The 22,374-nt window shown below is 33.4% G+C and overlaps 1 protein-coding gene across 1 annotated transcript; it reads left to right on the top strand.

Annotated features, from left to right (window-relative positions):
• Window positions 1-4,175: 4,175 nt before the first annotated feature.
• LOC110649492 (dynamin-2A) lies at window positions 4,176-22,368 on the top strand. The gene is made up of 22 exons (XM_058131426.1): window positions 4,176-4,662; window positions 5,547-5,597; window positions 5,694-5,814; window positions 6,304-6,396; window positions 9,779-9,840; window positions 10,067-10,184; window positions 10,453-10,786; window positions 12,750-12,897; window positions 13,560-13,661; window positions 13,751-13,870; window positions 14,272-14,355; window positions 14,551-14,678; window positions 15,094-15,178; window positions 15,302-15,425; window positions 16,209-16,285; window positions 17,202-17,258; window positions 19,344-19,488; window positions 19,593-19,750; window positions 20,009-20,122; window positions 20,212-20,279; window positions 20,509-20,678; window positions 21,828-22,368. The coding sequence occupies exons 1-22, from the start codon at window positions 4,516-4,518 to the stop codon at window positions 22,079-22,081; spliced, it is 2,760 nt and encodes a 919-aa protein (XP_057987409.1). The 5' UTR covers window positions 4,176-4,515; the 3' UTR covers window positions 22,082-22,368.
• Window positions 22,369-22,374: the final 6 nt, after the last annotated feature.

Raw genomic sequence — 22,374 nt, 5'->3', positions numbered from 1 at the left:
TTCCCCCCCTTTTATAATATTTCTGAATAAAAATAATATTTAAATATTATTAAAAATAATTAAAATTTATTAAATTTAATTTTAAATTATTTTTTAATATATTTTAATTAATATATCTAAAAAAGTAATTTTTTTTCAAGCAGACAGTTAGTCTCTCACATTTTAATTAATATATCTAAAAAAGTAATTTTTTTTCAAACAGACAGTTAGTCTCTCACTTTATTTTCCTTAAAGTCAAAAATTTCTCATTCTAAAAACCAAATTTACCCTTTTATTAATTAAAATTAATTATCAAATAAAGAAAAAGTAACTAACCCACATTCCCACCTCTCTTCTTCCACAGTTCCCCAATTCCTTTCTATTACTTCCATGCACGAAAGCAATTCCATGCCAGCCTACTCCAACTTCGGCGACTGATATGGCTTGCTCAGGTGGTACTATAAATATACTACCCACCAAATTTAAAACCAAGCTCAATTTCGGTGCCGCTGTAGATAAGACCCGCGGCTTGCTCAGGGAGATCACAGAGAATAAAAGTGTCAATTCCAAATGGTGGAGGAGGTTTTAAGGCATGGAAATCTCGTCTCGTCAGAAATTACTGCTCCACTTCCACCAGCACCAACATATAGAGTAGTCGTGATTGCAAATGATGACAAATAATCTGTTATCGACTGTGGAAGTCTCTCTTCAATGCCTACTCTTTCCTTTTTTTTTTTTATGGAAAATTTCTGGGTATTGAATGGTTGATTGAAGAATTTAATTGTTTGGTATTGTTCAATTTGCAAATTCATTCGAACCTAATGCTTAATTTAAGCTAATACTGCGGAGGTAGCATTATCGTTATAATGTTGAAATCATGGCTTTTGTGGTTTTGTTGGGTTGAAGCTAATGGTTGATTAGAGCAAAGTGTTGGATTTCACTGTTGAAGTTGTTGATAATATTGCGTTTTGTGTAGCCGTGTGCGTCTAAATGTTGGCTTGATGGTTCTGTCTTTGGTGGAGTCGAGATGGTGGCTACGATTGATGGTGGTTCTGCTTGTTTGTGTAGCCGGTGACATTGTTAAGCACTGCCCTTCTCTCTTTTCTTGTTTTTTGGTTTGGAGAAGGCACTGTTCTCCTCATTTTCAAATCCCCAACTTGTTATTGCTATTGTTCTTGTTGTTGCTGCTGCAACTGATGCAGTTGATGCTGCTGTTTCTGATAATGAATTTGGAGCTGTTGAAACTGCTATATGGTTAAAAGAGTATGCATCGCATGATTTCACTAGTTTTGTGAGACTGTATCTCCTTGTTGAATGTAATTCCCTCATCTCATAAGTTTCAATTAGCTTATTGGAATTGAAATTTTGTAACTTGTGGGCATGAATTTATGAACATTGGAATTGAAATTGTGGAACTTGTGATGAGACAGAAGTAGATATGGGGAAAGAGAGAAATGGGGAGAGATAAACAGTTAAAAAGGGAGATAAAGAGAAATGTTTTCTCTCTTCTTGTACTAACGAGACTAACAGTAAATTATATGTAGGAACTTTTGATTTTGATAAAAGCAAAAGTCATGAACTAAATAGTAAACTTTCATGCAATTAAACTCGAAGCGATCGTTTTTCTATTATTTTTTTTATATCATATAGGTATTTGTAGATTAATGGGTCAGGACTAATTCTATTTATGCCATATCTAAAATAATATTTCCCTAATCCTAGTTATATAAGAAAATTGATACGTAATCGATCATTATTGATTCTTTTCAATAAAAAAATTTCTTCTCAATTTCAATTATAACAATAATTATGAGTACATGTAAACCCTAGAATATAGAATTTTACACAGATATCTAATATGATATCTTATCTGTCTATGATTTCTATAAGAAAATTTTTATTCAATTTTTCATTGAATATAAATTTTGATAGAGCATGACATGCACTGTCCAAAATATAACTGCAGTGAAATAAGAGACATATAACTATAGATAGTTATAGTTATGTCTGTATATGTTTAATAAAAAAATTTTCTTATGTACTTTAATCGTATTATATGAATTCGATTAAAAAAATAAATAAAATATATTTATTTTATGTTTTTTTTTAACTAAACAATGAAATTCATGAAAAAACTAAGTGCTAAAAAAAATTAACTTTATATTTGACTCATTAAGGATAAAACGCTCCCAATAGATACCTTTTCTATCAACGAGAATAAAACACTCAATCTCACTTAAAAAATAAGAATGTAGAAATACTCATACAATATATTTGCATTAAATAATTTTTAAATGCAAATTAATACAAAATTTGATGCTTCTAATTTAATCTGGTCAACTTTAATATTATTTTTTTCTTCTTCTTCAAGGATATGGAGAGAGATTTTAACAAGTCAAAACTGTTGACTGTTTCAAAGAGAAGACTCTAGAAAATTCTTTGTTATGACCAATTTACAAGCATTATATACTGAAAATGGAAAAATGGTTCACGCCACTATAAATTACATATTTAAAATTATTTATTCTAAGGATATGTGAATTTGTACTTCTAAAATTACAGACTTAATTTTAGTACATAAAATTTATTTTTTAATTAATTTTTAATTTTTGTCTAAATTAATTTAAAAGTTTTATTTGAAACTCAATTTAAATCAAAACAAAAAAAAATTAAAAAATTAAACTTATTATTTTTGAGCTTAAATAAAAAAAAGAAATTTAATTAAAAATCAATATATTGAAATTCTTGATTTTTTTTATTTAAATCATGAAAATAAAAAAATTTAGCATTTAAATTTTAATTTTATATTAATTTGAGTTTAAATTAAAAATTTTTGTATTAATTTAAATAAAAAATTAAATTAAATTAAATATTCTTAATAAATATATGGATAAAATTGAATATTTTGCAAAATAATTGAATGGGAGCCGCCGCAGATACGCCTACCAACTGCCAAGCAATTTGGGCGTGCAACCGTTCCCGCGCCTGAGCTAGTAAACTTAGCATCGAAGGAAAAAGATTTATTAAATTAAGGAGTCTATCACAGCTCACGAGGATGTTATTTCATTTATAACTGTTTATAAAATTACAAATTTCATCAGTAATTTTTCATCAATTTTAAAAAGTAATATTAATTAATCAAGTTAATTTTATTTTTTATTATAATATATGAATGCAAAATTTTTTTTATTCAAATTAAAAACTATAAACAATTAGATGACTTGTTTTTAATTTGTATTAAAACAAAAAATGAATGATATATAAGAAATCCTAAGATTTTTGAGTTCTGATTCTTAAATTTTTTTTATATTTTTATTATTAAGATTTAATATTGAAAATATAAAATCTTATAAAATTCAATTTGATCGATTTAAAATTGAATCAAATCGATATTTATCAATTTGATTTGATTTAATTATCTCTTAATGATCATTTTAATTTAATTTTTAAAATTTTTAATTTTTAATTTTAAATCTCAAAAACAAAATCATAAAAAAAAAACTCTCGAAGATTTTTAATTTATGGAGCTTTTGGACTTCTTGTTTGGTGGAATAGGTGATTTTTTTTTTTAAAGAATAGCGAACCTTTTTATTTGGGCTTGTGCTGTGCTCTTTTAGTCTATTAATGAATTTTTAATTCCAGAACAAAAATGAGAGGTCATTTTTATTAGTCATTCTCCAAATTTGGGAAGTGTTTCACTTTTGTCCCTCATTTTCATTTCATTTTGCTACCACAAATCTCCAAACTTTGAAAGTTATAATATTACGCTAAAATTTCTGTGGTTAGAATCTGATGAGATTTCTTTTAAGAAGCTTTATATAACAGTATCACGTGACATAAAATAAAATTAAAAAAAAAAAAAGAAATGTTACATAGAAAGTGACCAATAAGAGGCGTTAATAATTCTTTTTTTTTTATTTTATTTTTTGACAATAAAATACTGTCACATAAGTGTTTTGTTGAAAAATTAATCGGATAATATTTTTAAAATTTAAAATTTTATAATAATAAAATAAAAATAGAGAGGGAAGTGAAATAAATTTAAGAGACAACATATAAATTATTAAATAATATTTAGCAACAATTATATTTTTTTATTTCATTAATTTAGCACCACATTATATGCATGACGTCAAATGCCGGACGCGTGTTTTAATTTTTCATTTAAAAAAACTACCAAAATGGAAACTTCTCTCACGAAAACTAAAAGAGAGTTAAAACAAGATTCAAAATAAGGCAGTAAAAACTCAATTCGAAACGCGTAAGAGAGAGAGAGAGAGAGAGAGAGAGAGAAGGTGGTTCTTCTTCCTTAACAATTTCCCCAAACATTTTCTCTCTAAAGAGACCCACCTCTTTCCCTCTGTTCTCAAATCGTTGAAATTTCAATTTCTTCTCTCTCTCCACGCCATCAGATCTCCTCTAATTCTAGGGTTTTACCATTACTTGGATCGCTTTCGCCTTTACTCAGAACAAGTCTTCGCTCTTTTCCTTCTTTTAGATCCTTGGATCTTGGAAATTTTGTTTATTCCAATTTAAATGGAGGCGATCGAAGAGTTGGGGCAGCTTTCAGAGTCCATGAGGCAAGCGGCGGCTTTGCTTGCCGACGAAGATGTTGATGAGAACCACAGCTCCACTTCTAGACGGAGTTCTACTTTTCTTAATGTTGTTGCTCTTGGGAATGTTGTAAGTTCCTCTCTTTGGTATATGTGCTCACTTATCTATGTCTAGTGATTGGATTGGATTCTGTGGATTGAAGTTGGATTCAGGTCTTTGGAAGTTTGGATTAGGTTTATGTTTTTTGCTTGTGTATTTAAATTGATAGATCTTTGTGTCTGCTGTTGTTTTTGAATTTTTTTTTTGGTTTGTATGCTTGAAGTGACAGTGTGGAGTGACTAGCTGATGCATCCAAGTAAATTTGTGTTTGCTTATAGTAACGGGAGTTCTAGTAAATGATTTAAAAACAGCTCGAAGCAAAAGGAACTGAATTCAATCTGTACTAATAATTCAACTGAATTTAACTAAGCCTTAATCTCGACCTAGTTAGGGTCAGGGATCAATTTTTCCCAATTCTGCTTAGTTAATCACAAACCTAGTTGATGTCAACGGCATTCATTTCCCCACACAACGTTGCTTATTTAAGGGTGACATTATTAGAAAGGTCTAGTGATTGCTTTTGATAATGATCAGAAATTTAATACATTATTTTGGAATTGGTTCCTAGTATTCAGGAATCAGGACAGCTTTAGATAAAACTCTCTTTTGTAGCCATTTTTAGAGAAGGAATTGTGGGATTTAGATATGTGATGTTGCTTAAAATGTGCACCCAAGTGTTTTCATGCAAGGAACTACTGAAGATGATTAAGTTTATTTAAGTAACATTTCTGTTTTGAAGTAATTTGTGTTGTTGCTAAATGATAACTTGCTATGAGCCTTGAGTAGCACTTGAAGAGACTTAACTGCCAGTTTCTTTGTTATTATAGTTGCTATTTCTGTGCTATGCAAACATTTTTACTATTTTATGATCTTCCCTCCTCCTTTCTTTATCTGTTTGTGGACAATCTGGTTAGGGTGCTGGTAAATCTGCAGTTCTAAACAGCTTAATTGGACACCCTGTTCTGGTAAGTAATCTGCAAAGAATCCTGTATATTCTTTTGCTTGGTACTTTCCTTTTTGCATTAAAACCCAATAAATCCTTTTCTCTTTTCAATGTTCAGCCAACTGGTGAAAATGGTGCTACTCGTGCTCCTATAAGCATTGATTTACAGAATGATGGCTCTTTGAGCAGCAAATCAATTTTTTTGCAAATTGACAATAAATCCCAGCAAGTTTCTGCAAGTTAGTATCTTCAAATGATTGGTTTATATTATTATACATGTTTTATTGTGCTTTTGTCCTCTCTCTTACTCTCTCTCTCTTTCTCTCTCTCTCTCTCTCTCTCTCTTTCCCTATCTGCTTGTTGCTTAGTAGTGTGGGTGAGAATAAGTTTTAAAAATAGTCTTGTCAGGTTCTTGTGCTATTGCTGACTCTGGTTTTAAAAATTGTCACTAATATCTGCTGTTTTGGTGTCTTTATGATTGATCCCCATCTGAAAAAGCTATGCAAGGTATTTAATGGGCATTGTCGATAAGTGATAACTTGTTTAGACTTCAGAGGCCTAATAATACTATAGTTGATTGTAAGACAAGATAGAGTGCTAATGTAATGGTGATTGAAGAACTCTTAATGTCTACTACAGGGTTGAAAATTTGACATGCTTGTGCTTGAATAGGTTCCTTTCTGACATTCAGATGTGAACAAATTGTTAATGTTACTGCTTGTCTGTAGGTGCATTACGGCATTCTTTACAGGAAAGGCTCAGTAAGGGAGCCTCAGGCAACAGCCGGGATGAAATATATTTGAGACTACGGACAAGTACAGGTTGGTTTATTAGTTAAAGCTGTGATTATGTCTTCATTTATGCAATAAATTCTAAGAGGCAATATATAACTATTGTGATTTTGTGAAAGCTTACTTTATGCACAAAATAAGGCGCCTGCTTGAAGTATTTGCTGTTATAACTGTATCAAATATTGTTTGTGAAAGGATATATTGGCTGGATGACATAAAAGAAATGATCATTTGAAAATAATCTTATACAATGGTTAGTCATGTAAACATTATTCTGGTTGCTGGAGATATTTGGGCCAGTTTTTCAAATAAAGATCCTTGATGAATGAATTATCTAATGATAGGCGCTTGGGCTAGGCACCTCTTAATCTGTCATATACCGTAGTTGCTTTAACTCTATGCTTTATTCATAAATACTTGTGTTCTATAATCTGTTTGAAAGTTTTATCAAAGAAGATGAGGGTTTTTAGCATGCTTTTGGTATTGATGATAAATAGAGCTTTGAGATTCTCCTATTTTAGGACTCTAAAGATACTCTTGTGGATAAATTTTTAGAGAGTAAGAGAAGAAAGATAGAATTCACTTACCTTACAGTTTTCTTTACTTTCTCCTGTGGTCCGAATTTCTCTTGTTTAATTTTTCTTGGTAGTTGGATGTTTACGCTTCTTTTCCTTGAGTAACCTCTCATGGAAGTGCGTTGCTAGAACTTGAAGCTAGTATTAAGAAATATAAAGGGAAAAGAAATAAAGAGTAGATAATCAACTGTGAAAGTTATAAGTAATAAAAATTAATCCTTATATGTATGCTTACTCAAGTACTCATTGGGTGGGTTTTTTATTTCCATGGAGAAGTGAATGCCTTTTCTATACAACTTTGGGTTTGTTTGATGTTGTTATTGGAGTTGCTATTGAGAAAATGAGCTTACTAAATATGTTAGTTAGAGGATATTAAAAATTGGTTTTAAGTTAAATTTGATATGCTTTGGTCATATGATCTCCAAAACATCCAAACAGCTTTTTTCAACAACATAAAAAATGGTGCTTTTCCAAAAAGTACTTTTTTGGCCTGCCACCACAATCCCAAACGGAGCCTTAGTATCAGCATTAAGCTCGCTCTCATGATTGAAAGTCAAATTCTTGCACAATTTAGAATCAAGTTTTTCGGTGTTATCTTCCTTCTTAATGGATCTGTATTACTAATTAATGGATTCAATCAGCACAACCACTGAATTCCTATTACTGCTAACCAAGGAATACAATAATAAGAATCAGGAATACCATAGAGACTTCTTCAAGAGCCCAGCTATAAGCCAAAATACAGGGCAATACAAGTCATGCAACCATTCTACTATTTTAGTGCTATATATAGATTTCTCCTCTGCTCTTCTTCCCTTTTTTGAATCTTCTATCAACTTCCAGAAGCTTACATAGGTTCCACTCTTCCCGAATTCATTCATCTTCTTTCTGGTGTAGACTTTCAACTGTCCTTTTCCAGGCCCATTCCTCCTTAGCTTCCTTGCTCCTTCTGAATCCATATCATTCTTTGTTTTTCTCATTACCCTCATGTCCAAATAAAGTCACACATAATTTATTCAACTGATTCTGAAAGGGTTTCCAGTGTTCCATATCATTTCTGCAAATGAGTGATATCTCAAGTTTCTAGCTCAGAAAGGCCAAAATAGCTGCAAGTTTGTGACTACTTTATTGAATTTTACTAGAATTGGCAGCTCAGCCGCCCAGATAGGTGCCAAACCACTTGTATCTACTAGAATATCACTTGAAAGGATATATATAAGAATGGACACTTTGTTTTACAAGCTCCAAGGTCTATACTAATTTTCTTCTATGAGATTTTCTCTGCATAATTAAGTGATTAGCATAGCTTTTTACTACAATGGTTGAAGTAAGACAATTGCTTACTCTCTCTGTCCCACAAAGATAGGCTTATGTTCCTTTTTTATGTGTCCCAAATTATAGGCCACTTTCCTGTTTGAATAGTAGTTTATTTACTAACTTGTTAATAGAACCCTATGTAATATACATTGAAAGTGTAAAATTTATAAGTTCGAAGAATAATTTAGGAACATGAGTTATTTAATTTTTAATGGAGCAATATGACTAGAGGGTATATTAAGAAAAGACTAAACAAACTCTATTACTTTAACTATATTAACTATATTTGGCTTATCTATGTGAAATTAGAAGTAAGCATATCTTTGTGGGACAGAGGGAGAATAACCTATGGATGTTATAATTTGCTTGTGTTGGCATAACGTGAGGCTAGTGATCGGCAGAAGACTATAGGGAGGACAAACACTTATAAAATGTGAATGTGATGCTGTTTTTTTGACGCATCGTGAAGGTCAAGATACATCCACATACAACACACAACGTGTTTGAGAAAATAATTCTGCAGAATTTTATATATCAAAACTTAAAATCTGAAAATACATAGAATATATGGGGCTATTTATAGAGTCTTAATCTCCTAAACTCAATAGGAATATAAAGCTAATAGTTAGGAAGTTTTGATAAACCTAAATACAGAAGAGAAACATAGATAAAATAGGAGTAAACGTAATCCTAGATAGAATAGGAAGAACCAAGTGGCTTGAGGACTGCTGGACTTCGAATTTAACCAAAAATGTAGGTGCCACTGCTGTCCAGAGAGTCTCACAGCCTGTGTGGGATTGGGTGCTATCTCACACCCCTCACGTGGGATACACTGTGTCAAAAATTACCTTTGCCCAAACTTGCTAGAAATTTGCTGTTTTTCCCTCTTCACACCAGCGTGCTTCCATGGTTGTTCGACTTGCTTCTTCACCCAAAAATGCCCTGCATCATTTTTAATTTTATAATTTCTGGAAAGTTTTTTTTTTCATGTCCATGCATTTTTATAAACAACTAGAATAATGTAGGTTATCACCCCTAGTAAATAGGAAGATTTTATTTATCAAGTCTGGTAGTTAGGACCAAGGTTTCTTATAGGATGTTCACAGGCTGTCACTCGAGTATTTTTAAATATGGGCTTATGCTAGATTGTCAAATTAAATAATCTCATACACATTTCAATAGTTAAAGGTCAGAAATTCATATGTCAGCGTTTCACAGACTTCTTAATGATTTTTGATAGCTACAATTTGCATGCTCAAGTTTGGCAGTGTGAATTGGCCTGTTTTTGGATGCTATAAACTTCTATTACAACATTGTACTTACTTCCATCTCTACTAAACATGTATGGTCTGCTAATGAAAAATGAAATGTTTATTTCACAAAAATTTTGGTTCATGTTAGGACATGAGATGTTCAGTTGACTGATTCACTTTAATTTTATGCTTTTGTTTCTATTTTTTAAGATCAATTGATTTCCTTTATACTACACCTTACAATTGTTTTTTGTGATTTGTTCTCAGCACCTCCTCTGAAATTGATAGACTTACCTGGCCTAGATCAACGCATCATGGATGAATCTGTGGTAAGACCGTAAGAGTTGTTTAATGGTTCTGTGCCTTCATTTAATTTAAGGATTTGTATATGTGCATTTCATTGTCAGTGTAGACAATGCTAGTTCTTTATGTGCTAATGAAAAAACAGCATTTGGCTGATTTTATTTGCTTGATCATTTATTCTGTTTGACTTTTAATTCAGTATGGCACTTGAAACAGTATATGTTAATTTGTTTTGAAATGGCCTTTGCTTAGGTTAGTGACTATGTGGAGCACAATGATGCCATCTTGTTAGTTATCATTCCTGCTGCCCAAGCATCAGAAGTAGCTTCTTCTCGAGCTCTTAGGGTTGCCAAGGAATATGATGGAGAAGGTAAATGGCATATAGCCTTAGCCTTTTTTTTTTTATAAAAAGATATTTTGGCTGATTTAAATTGTTCTAAGATCTTTGTTGGGTCTAATTATGGTCAAGTTTGATTTATAAATTGATATTGGATGTGCCTCTTATTATGTGGCACATCTTCCCTTCATTCTTATGTCTCCCTGGTGTTTCTTTCTTTCTTTTCTCTTTTTCTTTTTCCCCTTTTTTCCTGCATAATTTTTATGCGAACTGAGCAGACATATTCTTACATTGGTGGCAGGTACTAGAACTGTTGGTGTAATTAGTAAAGTAGATCAAGCTGCTTCAGACCAGAAAGCTCTTGCAGCTGTTCAGGCTCTCCTGTTGAATCAGGGTCCTGCAAAAACTGCTGATATTCCCTGGGTTGCTTTGATTGGTCAGTCAGTTTCAATAGCTTCTGCACAGTCTGGATCTGAGAGCTCATTGGAAACTGCATGGAAAGCAGAGAGTGAAAGTCTTAAATCGATACTGGCTGGAGCCCCTCAAAGTAAGCTAGGCAGAATAGCTTTGGTGGATGTTCTGGCACATCAGATTCGCAAGCGTATGAAAATTCGGCTCCCGAACCTCCTTTCTGGGTAATTGTTTTCCATCTGCTGCATGACTTTTTGTGCCCATGATTGAAAGATAATGAGTCTTCAAATGCTGCTTCTGCTTCAAATGCACAAATGAGCTGGTCATTCGCATTTATTTTTTTTACTTGTATTGCATGTGATGCTTAACGCTTGAATAGTTGTGTTAATTGTAAATATATGTTCAATGAGGTAAACAAACAACTAATTGAATTGTTTATAAAGAATTCTCTTTTATGCTAGTTAACAAAGTTTACGTTTATCTTATTGGGAGCTAAGCTTAGAGAAATCTCAAATTAACTTAGGGTGCATTCAGCTACATTGCAGTGTTTTTGGTTTGATAAAAACAATAAACTATTTTCTATTTTTCAGTTTTTATTTTAGAAACCACTACTCAGCTTATCTATCCTCCGTTCTTATTTATTATTGTCTATCTATTGACAACAGTTCAACACTTAATTACTTTTGATTCACCTTTGATTCTCTTTCTCTTCATCTTTTAACAACAAGCTAAAGCCACTCAACTCAACTCAACTCAACTAAGCCTTTATCCCAAATAAAGCCACTCAAAAAGGAAAAAAAAAAAAAAAATCCAACTATTACCTAAAATCACTCTTATTAGTAATATCCTATTTCTGCATCATAGCCATCAACACTTTTATGAGTTTAGGGAGAAACCCATCAATTTCATGTTTCCCATGGTCATCTAGCTGTAGATTCATGATTTTTACATTACCCAGATCCATGGCAACAGAGCCAACTTTTATGCAATCAAAGGAAAAATAAAAGGAGTTCTAGATATGATGGATTAAGGTATCAGTGATGTAGAATAACCTAAAGAGAAGGAAGACAAAGGGGGAATTAACGAGAAACAATCAAATAGGGTGGAGATTGGTGAGAGAAAAAGGATTATAGAGTAGATGCTGTTCATATTTTTAAAGTAGCAGCAATAACATGGAAATCATCATTTTTGGTTTCCTGTTTATTGTTTTTCAATTTGAGAAATGTTGTAAGATAAGTGGTTAGAAAATAAACACAACTTGTCTTGCCAAACGTATTGTACGTTTTTTTTTTTTTTTTCCCTTAAAAGAAACAGAAGACACCAACGATAACTAAGACGCTCTTAGAAGTTTAAATTGAAAAACAAAAAGTACATTAAAGATTAAGGGACATGGCTAAAAAATGCAGTCTCAAAAGTTTGTTTGGTTTATCTTCTCTTTGATGAATGTGCTAGGGGGACTAAACAAAAATGAAACATTGCATGGTAATGTTAGTACCAACTGCCTGCCCTAAAAAGAAGGAAGTCATGCGATTAATTAGCGCATATAGCTATGTAGAATTAGCTACCTAGGCCAAATTGGAACCAAATAAAAGTTATGAAGAACTAGCAACCAAGACAAAATGGCTATTTTTTTTTTTTTTCGTGTTACAAAATGAGAACATTTGAAATTGCAACAGATAGAGCAAGTTTTAAGAAAAAAGACATGTAGTTCAACCAGAACAGATAAAGGGCTACTACAATATCTTATTTTTCTAGGATTCATTTATGAGTAGTTAAGGGTTATATAGGTCAATTTAGTAATATAAAATATCAAGAAGTCCTATTTTCAGTATTTTGTTTTGTACTGTAAATTTAACTTTTAATTTTTTATCGATTTAGGGCACGTTTGTTATTCAGTCTGTTATTGATTTTTGGTTTTCGTTGTTCACTTGTCAAATAAACTTATATAAAATAACATGTATTTATTTTTTTATATTTTAAAACAAAAAACAGGTTGTTGCAACATAGGAAAACTATAAAAGGTGGTTTTCTTGGAGAGAGAGAGAGAGAGAGAGAGAGAGAGAGAGAGAGAGAGAGAGGGAGAGGGAGAGAGATCTGATAACTTTTTATTTTATCTAGATTATGATTTGTGGCTTAACTAAGTTATAGTGGTTTTCAGTTTTTCCTGAAACTTTTGCATCTATGCAGGTTACAAGGGAAGTCTCAAATAGTTCAGGATGAATTAGTAAGGCTTGGGGAGCAGATGGTTGAAACTGCTGAGGGCACAAGAGCTATTGCATTGGAACTTTGCCGTGAATTTGAGGATAAATTTCTCCAACACATTACAACTGGTGAGGTGAGTGTGTTCATTTCTAATGCGTTCTCTGGTTTGTGCAGATCCAAAGTATTATATATGTTGGGTATATATGAATATATTTTTTCCTACCTTTTGATGTTAATCTATTGTTTTTGTCAAATGAAAGCTACATGCGTAGTTTTTTTTTAAATAGTGCCATTTTGATGTAAAAAATTGTAGAAGTTGGATCATTAGCATAGTGTCCTATCTTAAAATTTTTTCAGCTGCAACTACCCACCCGTGGCTTAAGTTGTTAGTACTTTAATTCAGGAAGCTTATCATGCACAGATGCTGTTATTATAAAGAAAGTTGTTCCTATTAAGATGCTTGGCACTTTTACTCAATGGTCATTGTTTCTTTTTTGGTCCTTGGCTATTCCCTATTTCTCTACAAAGCAAGTGGTCGTAGAATCCTTTGGTTTCTTGCTCTTATTTTTGTTAAGGCGGTTTATTTGTGGTAAAACACTGTCTGGTGGTGTGCTCATTTTTGTTTGGTGTTTTGCTTATATAATCAATACTGTTCATTATATTCTATTCTTGGAGTAGTTTAAACTGCTGAGTGGTGTACTAAATTAATTTCCTCTGATAAGCATGAGTGCTGCTGAGGTCCTGTTGAAGTTTAATGATCAAATGCTTAAGCTGCTCACTAATATTTTACTGCAGGGTGCTGGTTGGAAAGTTGTTGCTAGTTTTGAGGGAAATTTCCCTAATAGGATCAAGCAGCTTCCCTTGGACCGACATTTTGATATCAATAATGTCAAGAGGGTAATTCTGCTGCCTTTACCAGTTTTCTATCTTGTATTGCTTTCAGGAGTTATGTTCTGTAACTTTTTATTCTATACATGTTCTATTAGATTGTATTAGAGGCCGATGGTTATCAACCATATCTCATATCTCCAGAAAAGGGTTTGAGATCTTTAATAAAGGGGGTTCTCGAGCTTGCAAAAGAGCCATCGCGTCTTTGTGTTGATGAGGTATTTTTTTTTAATCCTTTCATTTTAAAACTCAAATTTTTTTTGTGGGGAATCATTTAGGGTTTAAACTTTTGATTTGTTTGCTAGTCCTTTATTGTCATGGGTCAATGGCATGTGATGGTCCTAAAAGAATGATTTGAGCGGTGGAATAATAAGCTCTTCTATTTTTCACCAGATCTTTAGTGCTCATAAAGTATTACCATGTTATTATTGATAGGGAGTTTTCTTAAAAATTTTTTTTTTCATTGCTTCATTTTATGGTATCTAACCTGGATTCGGCATAGGATTGTTTTCTTTATCTTGTGTGTGCGTGTAGTACAAGTGTTTCACCTCACTGAAGTGTAATTGCTGCCCCACTCTGATAAGTGCTATTAATGGAGTTCATGCCTTGCTGTAAACAGGTACACCGTGTCCTGGTAGAAATAGTTTCCGCTTCTGCAAATGCTACACCTGGACTAGGAAGATACCCTCCTTTCAAGAGAGAGGTATAGCATGATAACTTGCTTATTTCACATATTGTAGACTTGTGCAAGTATTTGCATAGTTTAAGTCCTCATTTTTCTTTTTTGTGATGTTAATCATTTACAATGTTCTAGCTACATTGCAACTTGCAATTATTTTCCATAGGCTAAGTCCTCATTTTTTTTTTTGTGATGTTAATTATATTAAATCTTTTAAAGGTTGTAGCTATTGCTACTACTGCTCTGGAGGGATTCAAGAATGAAGCAAAAAAGATGGTTGTTGCACTAGTGGATATGGAGCGGGCATTTGTGCCTCCCCAGCATTTCATCCGTTTGGTGCAAAGGAGGTATTTGAACTTGTTTGGCTAGTATATTAGTGATTCATTATAGTCTTCTTGTAAATGATCAAAATCTGTTGGCATTAGTGATACAAGGAAGCAAATGTATTTGTCATAGCATGTTCATGTTGTCTGTGACACTAAGGATTAAGGAAAATGCCGGAAAAGTAATGTTGTCATGTGCATTTTTTTAGACATTTAAATTGTCTTGGTGTTCTCTCTCTCTCTCTCTCTCTCTCTCTCTCTCTTTATATATATATATATATATATATATATATATATAATTTTTTGTGTGCTTGAGTAGGTTGTGTATTAGTGTGGTGTGTCTCTGAGGATCTCCAGAGTGTGTTGGTAAATTTTTTATACCTTGCTATTTCTGAATATTTAGAGTTTACTTGATATCTTTTCAATTTTATCTACTTAGGATGGAAAGACAGCGCCGAGAGGAGGAACTTAAGAACCGATCTTCTAAAAAAGGTCATGAAGCTGAGCAAGCAATACAGAATAGGGTAGGATTTTCATTTCTCTAATGTGTATGTGAAGAACATTTTCAGCATGAATACATAATTGCTGTTATGTTTTATTTCTGTTCTATTCACTGCTCAATTGTGTTTTACATTTTCTTTTTTTAGGCAACAAGTCCTCAAACAGGGGGAAATTTAAAGTCCATGAAAGAGAAATCCAATCAGGCAGAAAAAGAAGTGCAGGAGGCTTCTGGATTAAAGACTGCAGGTCCTGAAGGAGAAATAACTGCAGGTTTGATGGGTTACTTGTAGTCTCTTTCCAAACAATTTTTATGCTTTTGCTTTGTCTCTGTCATAGTTCAATATATTTTGCTGTTCAAGCATTGATGACTTTTGAATTGGATGCCATTTCTATTTCCTTTTGAAACTTCCAGGACCTTCTAGGTCCAGGAGATTTGGAACTGCTTCACTTGTATGATGCATCTTTGAAGTTGAATAATAGGGAACATTCAGTGAATTGTTTGTAAGATTAGTTCCAATATGGAGAGTCCATCACCTTAGCTTTGAGGAACTTAATTTCTCCTCCACCTTTGCAATTAGTTTCCATGTTACAGAATTATTAAGGCCATGAGCAGGCTTTAAGTTGGGATAAACATATTGCATAGGGGCAGATGAGTTTTCTGATCTAAGATTCCTTTTTGGCCATCAAAACTCTCGAGGGCTAAAAAGTTGGCTTGCTGCTATTCTTATGTGATTGACATGTAAAGAAATTGACTTGCAAAAAGAACTAACAAAGTTAGCAGACTGAATTTACCAATCTGGAGATAAGTTGTGGAAAGGAAATCTGAATGATTTTATCTTCATGTGGAAAAAAGTTTCTGATGAATAATCCATGGACAATACAATGAATGTTTACTGAATTTGGGGTATGTTACTAAAACCCAAGAGCCTTTGAACCAACCTTGTACTTTCCATTGTGTGTATGAACAATTTCTTGATGAAGGAGTTTGTAGTTCTTCTTACAACTTCTTTCCCACCTTATATGTGATAGTTCCCAACTTCCTATCATCTGCAGGTTTTTTGTCAAAGAAAAGTGTAAAAAAAGATGGATGGAGCAAGCGATGGTTTGTTTTGAATGAGAAGACTGGGAAGGTTTATAACACTTTGCTCTAATATACTCCTTTATCACCATGCTTATTGTCAATATCTGTGCCCTTATACTGTGCATTTTCTTATTATTTTGTATAATGGTTGTAAGCAGGAATAGTTTCATTTGGTGTTTGAGCAGTGGTTAAGAAGATTTTGCTTAGATTTATTTTGCACCTAACAGCTAAAAAAATTTATAACTTTGACGTGTTTTGGCAATTTTATTATCCTAACCTTTTAATTTTTGCAAGTTTGTCTAATTGATTAAAATTAATCAAAATTGGAATAAAAAATTTTATCAAAAATTTTAATGGAGAATAATTTGATTATAGCATGTCGTGGAATGACTTGCAGCTAATTTTCACTAATTTTTTTATTCAAATTGGTGATAAAATATGAAGTTTTATTTTAATTTTGACTAGTTGGATAAAATTGCAACTAAGTTTTGAAATCATGACGAAATTGCCGAAAATTAAAAGACTTGGACAAATTGCAAAAACACTCAAAAGTTTGGTTTTTTTTTTTAGCCATGAAGCATTGATTTTATGATGCATATATATGTATTCTTATAGCTCTTTAACGTTGGGATGCTTTTAGATGATTTACAATTATATTGAAGTTGCAGAATAGTGTTTCTTAACTTTGTATTTTCATTATTTTGTCTTTACTACATAACAAGGTTTTGGAAGCAAGTCTGTTTTTTCAGCCTTTTATGCATATTTACAGCGAATAAAAGCAATGTAGGATTTGAAAATCCAGTGATGCAATTAATCTTATCATATACACGATCGTTTGATTTCAACCTTAATTTTAATGGATTCCATAATATATGATATCTTATCATATGCATGATTGCATGATTTCAACCTTAATGGATTCCATAATATATGATTTTCAAACTGGCTTATTTCTTTTTTCACAGCTTGGTTACACAACAAAGCAAGAGGAGAGACATTTTCGTGGTGTGATCACATTGGAGGTTTGGGAACCATCACTTCTTCTTCTTCTTCTTTTTTTTTTTTTTAGATTACTCTCAATTTTGCAGTTGGATATTCGGGAATCTTCCCAATATCTTTAGATTTTATAAAGTTGGCACTGTATAGGATGCATAAGAAGTTCAGCAGGTTAGAAATTGTGACTATACTGGAGGGAAGACCGTACACCCCCCCCACACCCTAAATTAAATTTTGTTCTGTTTTGAAGTATTGCTATATAGGAGCTTTCTAAAATTATGGATTTTTTAGGATTAAGGTTAGAGGTAATATGTGAGGATGCAAATGAATTTAATTTTAGCAAACTCTGGCTTAGCTCATTTGTGGAAGAAACCTTAAATTTAAGTGTAGCCTCAACTCATTTATTGAATGAGTCAAGATAAGTCCTAGGACTGCTGTGCATCCTTTCTTCAGTTATGATCTTTATAGTATTGTGCACTCCACCCAAATATCACACGTTCGTGCATTAAATCATATTACAATTGGAAGCTACTGTGTAACCATGTGAAAGTTAATTGCATTTATATCTGAACCATGTGAAAGTTAATTGCATTTATATCTGAAATATACAAATCCTTTCCCTTTGAGGAAAGAAAAGGAAATTAACTCCAAAGTTAACTTGCAATATTCCTTTATATCAATTGCAATCTGGTTGGTCTTGAAGTGCAACTTTCCGTGGAGAACATCTCCCATCTTTTTCCCCCATTCTAAGAACAGACACCATTTTCTCAATGTAGGAGACATATAGCATAAGACGTTTCATATTGTAAGCCACATTGCAGAAAAATGGCTGTCTTTCATGATGCATGCAACTTTTTGTTAAGTCTTGTTTTTCTTTAAGGGATAATAATCCCTTGTTGAATGCCTTTAATTTGAATCAAATTTTGTTTGCGTTATCAGCATAAATGCAAAATCTTTATTTTGGCTAAAGCCTAGATTTCATTGGTTCTAGAAAAGTGGTGATATGGCATCGTGTTCAATTTTCCACTTCTCTTCTACAGATTAGAGTTTTGAAGATCACCTCTTGTATTGATGTCTTGGAGAGTATTTTGTTTTTCTTCTGCAATTAGTGCTGAAACAAATTTTCAGAAAATTTGATAATTAGTTAATGGCTGTGTGAAATTGTTTTCTATACCTTGTAGGGAGAATCTCTGTTATGTAGCTTTTCTCCTCCTATTTGTAAATAAATTTTCCTTTATTGGGTATTGGTCACCTAATATATGGGGTCAAAGCATTGCAATTTTTCAAATGTGGGAAAGTGCAAATCTCTTCTCTCTTTTTCAATAACAGCTAGATGCTGGAATTGGATTCAAACCCTGAGGTTCTTGCTGAAATTTTACTATTTTAGACATTGTGAACCCCAGATTTCAGTTGGTTACTCTAGAATTCTATGATATATGGATTTAAGGATACTTCTCTAAAGAATTATGATTTTGATATAACGTTTACCATACCTTAAGATGTATATCAAGACTTTGTAGCCAGGTTGAATCTTTGGCTTCCATCTAGTGAGATGAGATATTAAGAGCCTATTTGGCATTGTTGTTGGAACTGCTGATTAGAAAATCATTTTTTTACATATACTAATTAGAGAGTATTAAAACATAATTTAAAATTAAATTTGATAAATTTTAGTCATAAGAATACTAAAATAATAAAATAGCTATCAGCAGCATCTAAAATAGTATTTTTATTCAAAAAAGCAGTTTTGAATCTCCAAACGCAATGCCAAACGGGCACAAAGAATATTATTAACCTGGTTTCACCTAGGATCCTTTATCTTGGGGGAAGGGAATGCTAGTGCTGAGAGCTGTTCGTTTTTGTTGTATTTGTGATCTCTGGTGCACCTTTTTCCCTCAATAGAACATTGTCTCCAGCACCTGCTAAAAGTTATTTGTTCATGTAAAACTAACTTAACCTCTGATTTGTTGCTTGCATTATAATAGTGACCAAGAATACTGTGTCCCTCCTATGATGGCTTCTCCATATTTTTGTGTGCAGCATGCTAGTGAAAAATTTTTAATCATTTAATATGGCATTGCACGTCAATAATTTTTTCATCCCATGGACAGGAATGCAATATTGAAGAGGTTCAAGATGAGGAAGAACCTCCCTCAAAGAGTTCAAAGGATAAAAAGGCCAATGGACCAGATTCTAAAGCACCCAGCCTTGTGTTCAAAATAACTAGCAAAGTCCCCTATAAAACTGTTTTGAAAGGTAGTAGACTTCTTCTTGGTCATCAAACTTCACTTGGGCGGATTTTTCCTTGGATGCTCTTTTAAGGCACCAACTCTTTTGACTGAACTCCTTTTCTCTTGCAGCCCACAGTGCTGTTGTTTTAAAGGCTGAGACTATGGCTGACAAGATTGAATGGATAAACAAGATATCAAAAATTGCACAACCTTCTAAAGGACAAATTAGAAATGCCTCTCCTGAAGGTGGTTCTACATTGCGGCAGAGTCTTTCTGATGGTTCTCTAGTATGTTACTGACTTCACTGGCTGCTTCATTTTATCTTTTAAGAATTATTTTTTTGGTAGTTTGGCTACGATTATTCCTTCGATTCAGTTTCATGGTGCTTACAATAATGACTTGCTGTACTTTGTGGTTTGATGTGCTTGTTCACTTTTCATTAGTTGGTATTCCTGTAAATGGCAACTGTCACTGACCTTTTTTTTTTTATCACCTGCTAATGTTTATCTTCTGAACTAAATTTTGGGCATTTGTGGTTTGTGCAGGATACAATGGCTCGAAGGCCTGCAGACCCTGAAGAAGAGCTTCGATGGATGTCTCAAGAAGTGCGTGGTTATGTTGAAGCAGTCTTGAATAGTTTGGCGGCTAACGTTCCCAAAGTAAGCTCGCTTCTTAAATTTGTCTTTCTTGCCATTGTAGTTGGGCTCATATGGAAGCCTCTGTTAACACATTAAAATTGGCAATGCAGGCAGTTGTTCTTTGCCAAGTTGAGAAGGCCAAGGAAGATATGCTCACTCAGTTATATAGCTCTATCAGGTTTGATGCATTATGTTTTGCTGCTACTGATTTTTGCATTACTAGGAGTTTGTTACATGGCTTTTTGTTGGCTTCGTTCATGGTCTCCTTGTTGGCACTTGGCTTCATGTGAATTTTTCTATAAAATGTTGTGGTTTTCATAGGTGTCTTGTGCATATTCTGTGTAACAATTAGATATGATGTTCAGATATCATACTTATTCAAACTTCTTGTATTTGATTATGGCTAGTGCTCAAAGCACAGTGAGGATTGAAGAGCTGCTTCAAGAGGATCAGAATGTAAAGCGGAGGAGAGAGCGCTACCAAAAACAGTCCTCGCTCCTTTCTAAGTTGACACGCCAACTCAGCATTCATGACAACCGGGCAGCTGCTACTTCCAATTGGTCTAATGGTAGTGCAGGTATGTTGTTGACAAACAGTCTGTCATATCTGAAGTTTGAAAAGCTCACATTATGTGTAAAGGATGAATGCTTACTGTTGATGAATTTTTTTATCTAATCCATCAAGTTTAAAACTTCAAATTAAATGAGTGCAATCTTTTAACTTATTATAGAATATCTATAACTTCTTTTTCAGTGTTTAGAATCATGGGCCTGGGAGTATAGATCAATAAATAGGCAGGTCTCAAGTCTCATTGTTGAATTGAGCTTGAAATTGGGTTCCTCATCATCAAAATGGCCTAAGCCATTTTGGTTTGGTTGGCTCACATTTATACGTCCTTTGATTTCTTCTTTCTTTGCCGATGTGGGACTTTGTCCCTTAAGCCATTCCAATACTCCTCAAGTGTAACTGGGTTCAGCTCAGGCTTCACAGGCTTAGTTGTCACTTGGCATTGCATGGGATAGCTCCTTTAACTTTGGTTTGGTTCCTCTTGGCTCTGTCCTTAGGATCTAGCTCCTCTTTAACTAGCCCAGTGGGTCCACCAGAGTCTGGCTTATTTTTGGCTCGGCTCACGGGTCTGACTCCTTCAAACTTAGCTCACCATGCTTTCGGGTCTTGGATCTATAGCCGCTGGGTCTCACAGCTTTGATACTATGTTGAGAATCATGGGCTGAGGAGTGTAGATCAATAAATTGGCATGTCTACATGCTAAACTGGGCTCCCCATCACCAAAATTGTCTATGCCATTTTGATTTGTTTGCTCCACGTTTATATGCTGTTTGATTTCTTCTTTTTCTGCCCATCCCAACTTTGACTTTTACTGCTTGCTTTTGTTTTAAATTGTTGCTTGGCATTGATCCAAATTGCTGCCGATGTTTGCTGATAGATCATGTGTGCGTGTGTTTCTGGCTGTAGATTTTTCATTTTGGAAATAAAAGGTATATAGAATGGAAGTTTTATGGTTTTGAATTTTGAAAATAGCTATTGCTGTTTGTCTTCAGTGTGATCTGATCTGGATCTACTTGTTGATCATTTTTCAATCATGACAATTACGATGGGAATAGTGCATATTATGAAATAGAATTTGGTAGAATTATATTTATGGTCAGTTTTTGGATACCATTTTGAAAATGATGTCCTATAAATTCTCTGGAATATCTAATTGCAGAAAGCAGCCCCAAGACAAATGGTCCATCTGGCGATGACTGGAGATCCGCATTTGATGCAGCTGCCAATGGTTCTGTGGATTATGGTCCATCTAGATCTTCAACCAGATCTTCATCTAATGGTCGCAGTCGGCATTACAATGACTCGGCCCAGAATGGTGACATAAGCACTGGTTCAAACTCGAGCAGCCGTCGTACTCCTAATCGGTTGCCACCTGCACCTCCACAGTCTGGATCTTCAGGTTACAGATATTAACAGATGGTCAACTGATTGTGATTGACAATTCATATATTCACCGCATTTTTGGTGGGTGAGATTCAGTTCATGATCATTCCAAAATTCTATTATAGAAAATCTTTAGGAAAGGAGAGGGTGTTTGTGTACATAATACTATAGTTCCTCTATGGCAGTTATTTTTGCGGGTTGCTCTAGTTAGAACCTACAACACAATGGATTCAAGGTGTTCTTGAAATCCATTTCTTATATTTTATACTAGCCTCAAACCCTAGCGATGCAGTGGGAAATCTATATTTTTTTTATAATTTTTC

Source organism: Hevea brasiliensis, chromosome 12 (assembly GCF_030052815.1).
Source record: "Hevea brasiliensis isolate MT/VB/25A 57/8 chromosome 12, ASM3005281v1, whole genome shotgun sequence".
Lineage (NCBI taxonomy): Eukaryota > Viridiplantae > Streptophyta > Magnoliopsida > Malpighiales > Euphorbiaceae > Hevea > Hevea brasiliensis.
Note: the sequence above shows the minus strand (reverse complement) of the source record. Positions and strands in the feature narration are given on the sequence as shown.

What these genes read in the sequence shown, in the direction of transcription:
- LOC110649492 (XM_058131426.1), top strand. Translation starts at nt 4,516, where the DNA reads ATGGAGGCGATCGAAGAGTTGGGGCAGCTTTCAGAGTCCATGAGGCAA. An exon ending in TTGTTGCTCTTGGGAATGTT is followed by an intron (nt 4,663 to 5,546) that starts GTAAGTTCCTCT and finishes CAATCTGGTTAG; the next exon opens with GGTGCTGGTAAATCTGCAGT. An exon ending in ACCCTCCTTTCAAGAGAGAG is followed by an intron (nt 14,356 to 14,550) that starts GTATAGCATGAT and finishes AATCTTTTAAAG; the next exon opens with GTTGTAGCTATTGCTACTAC.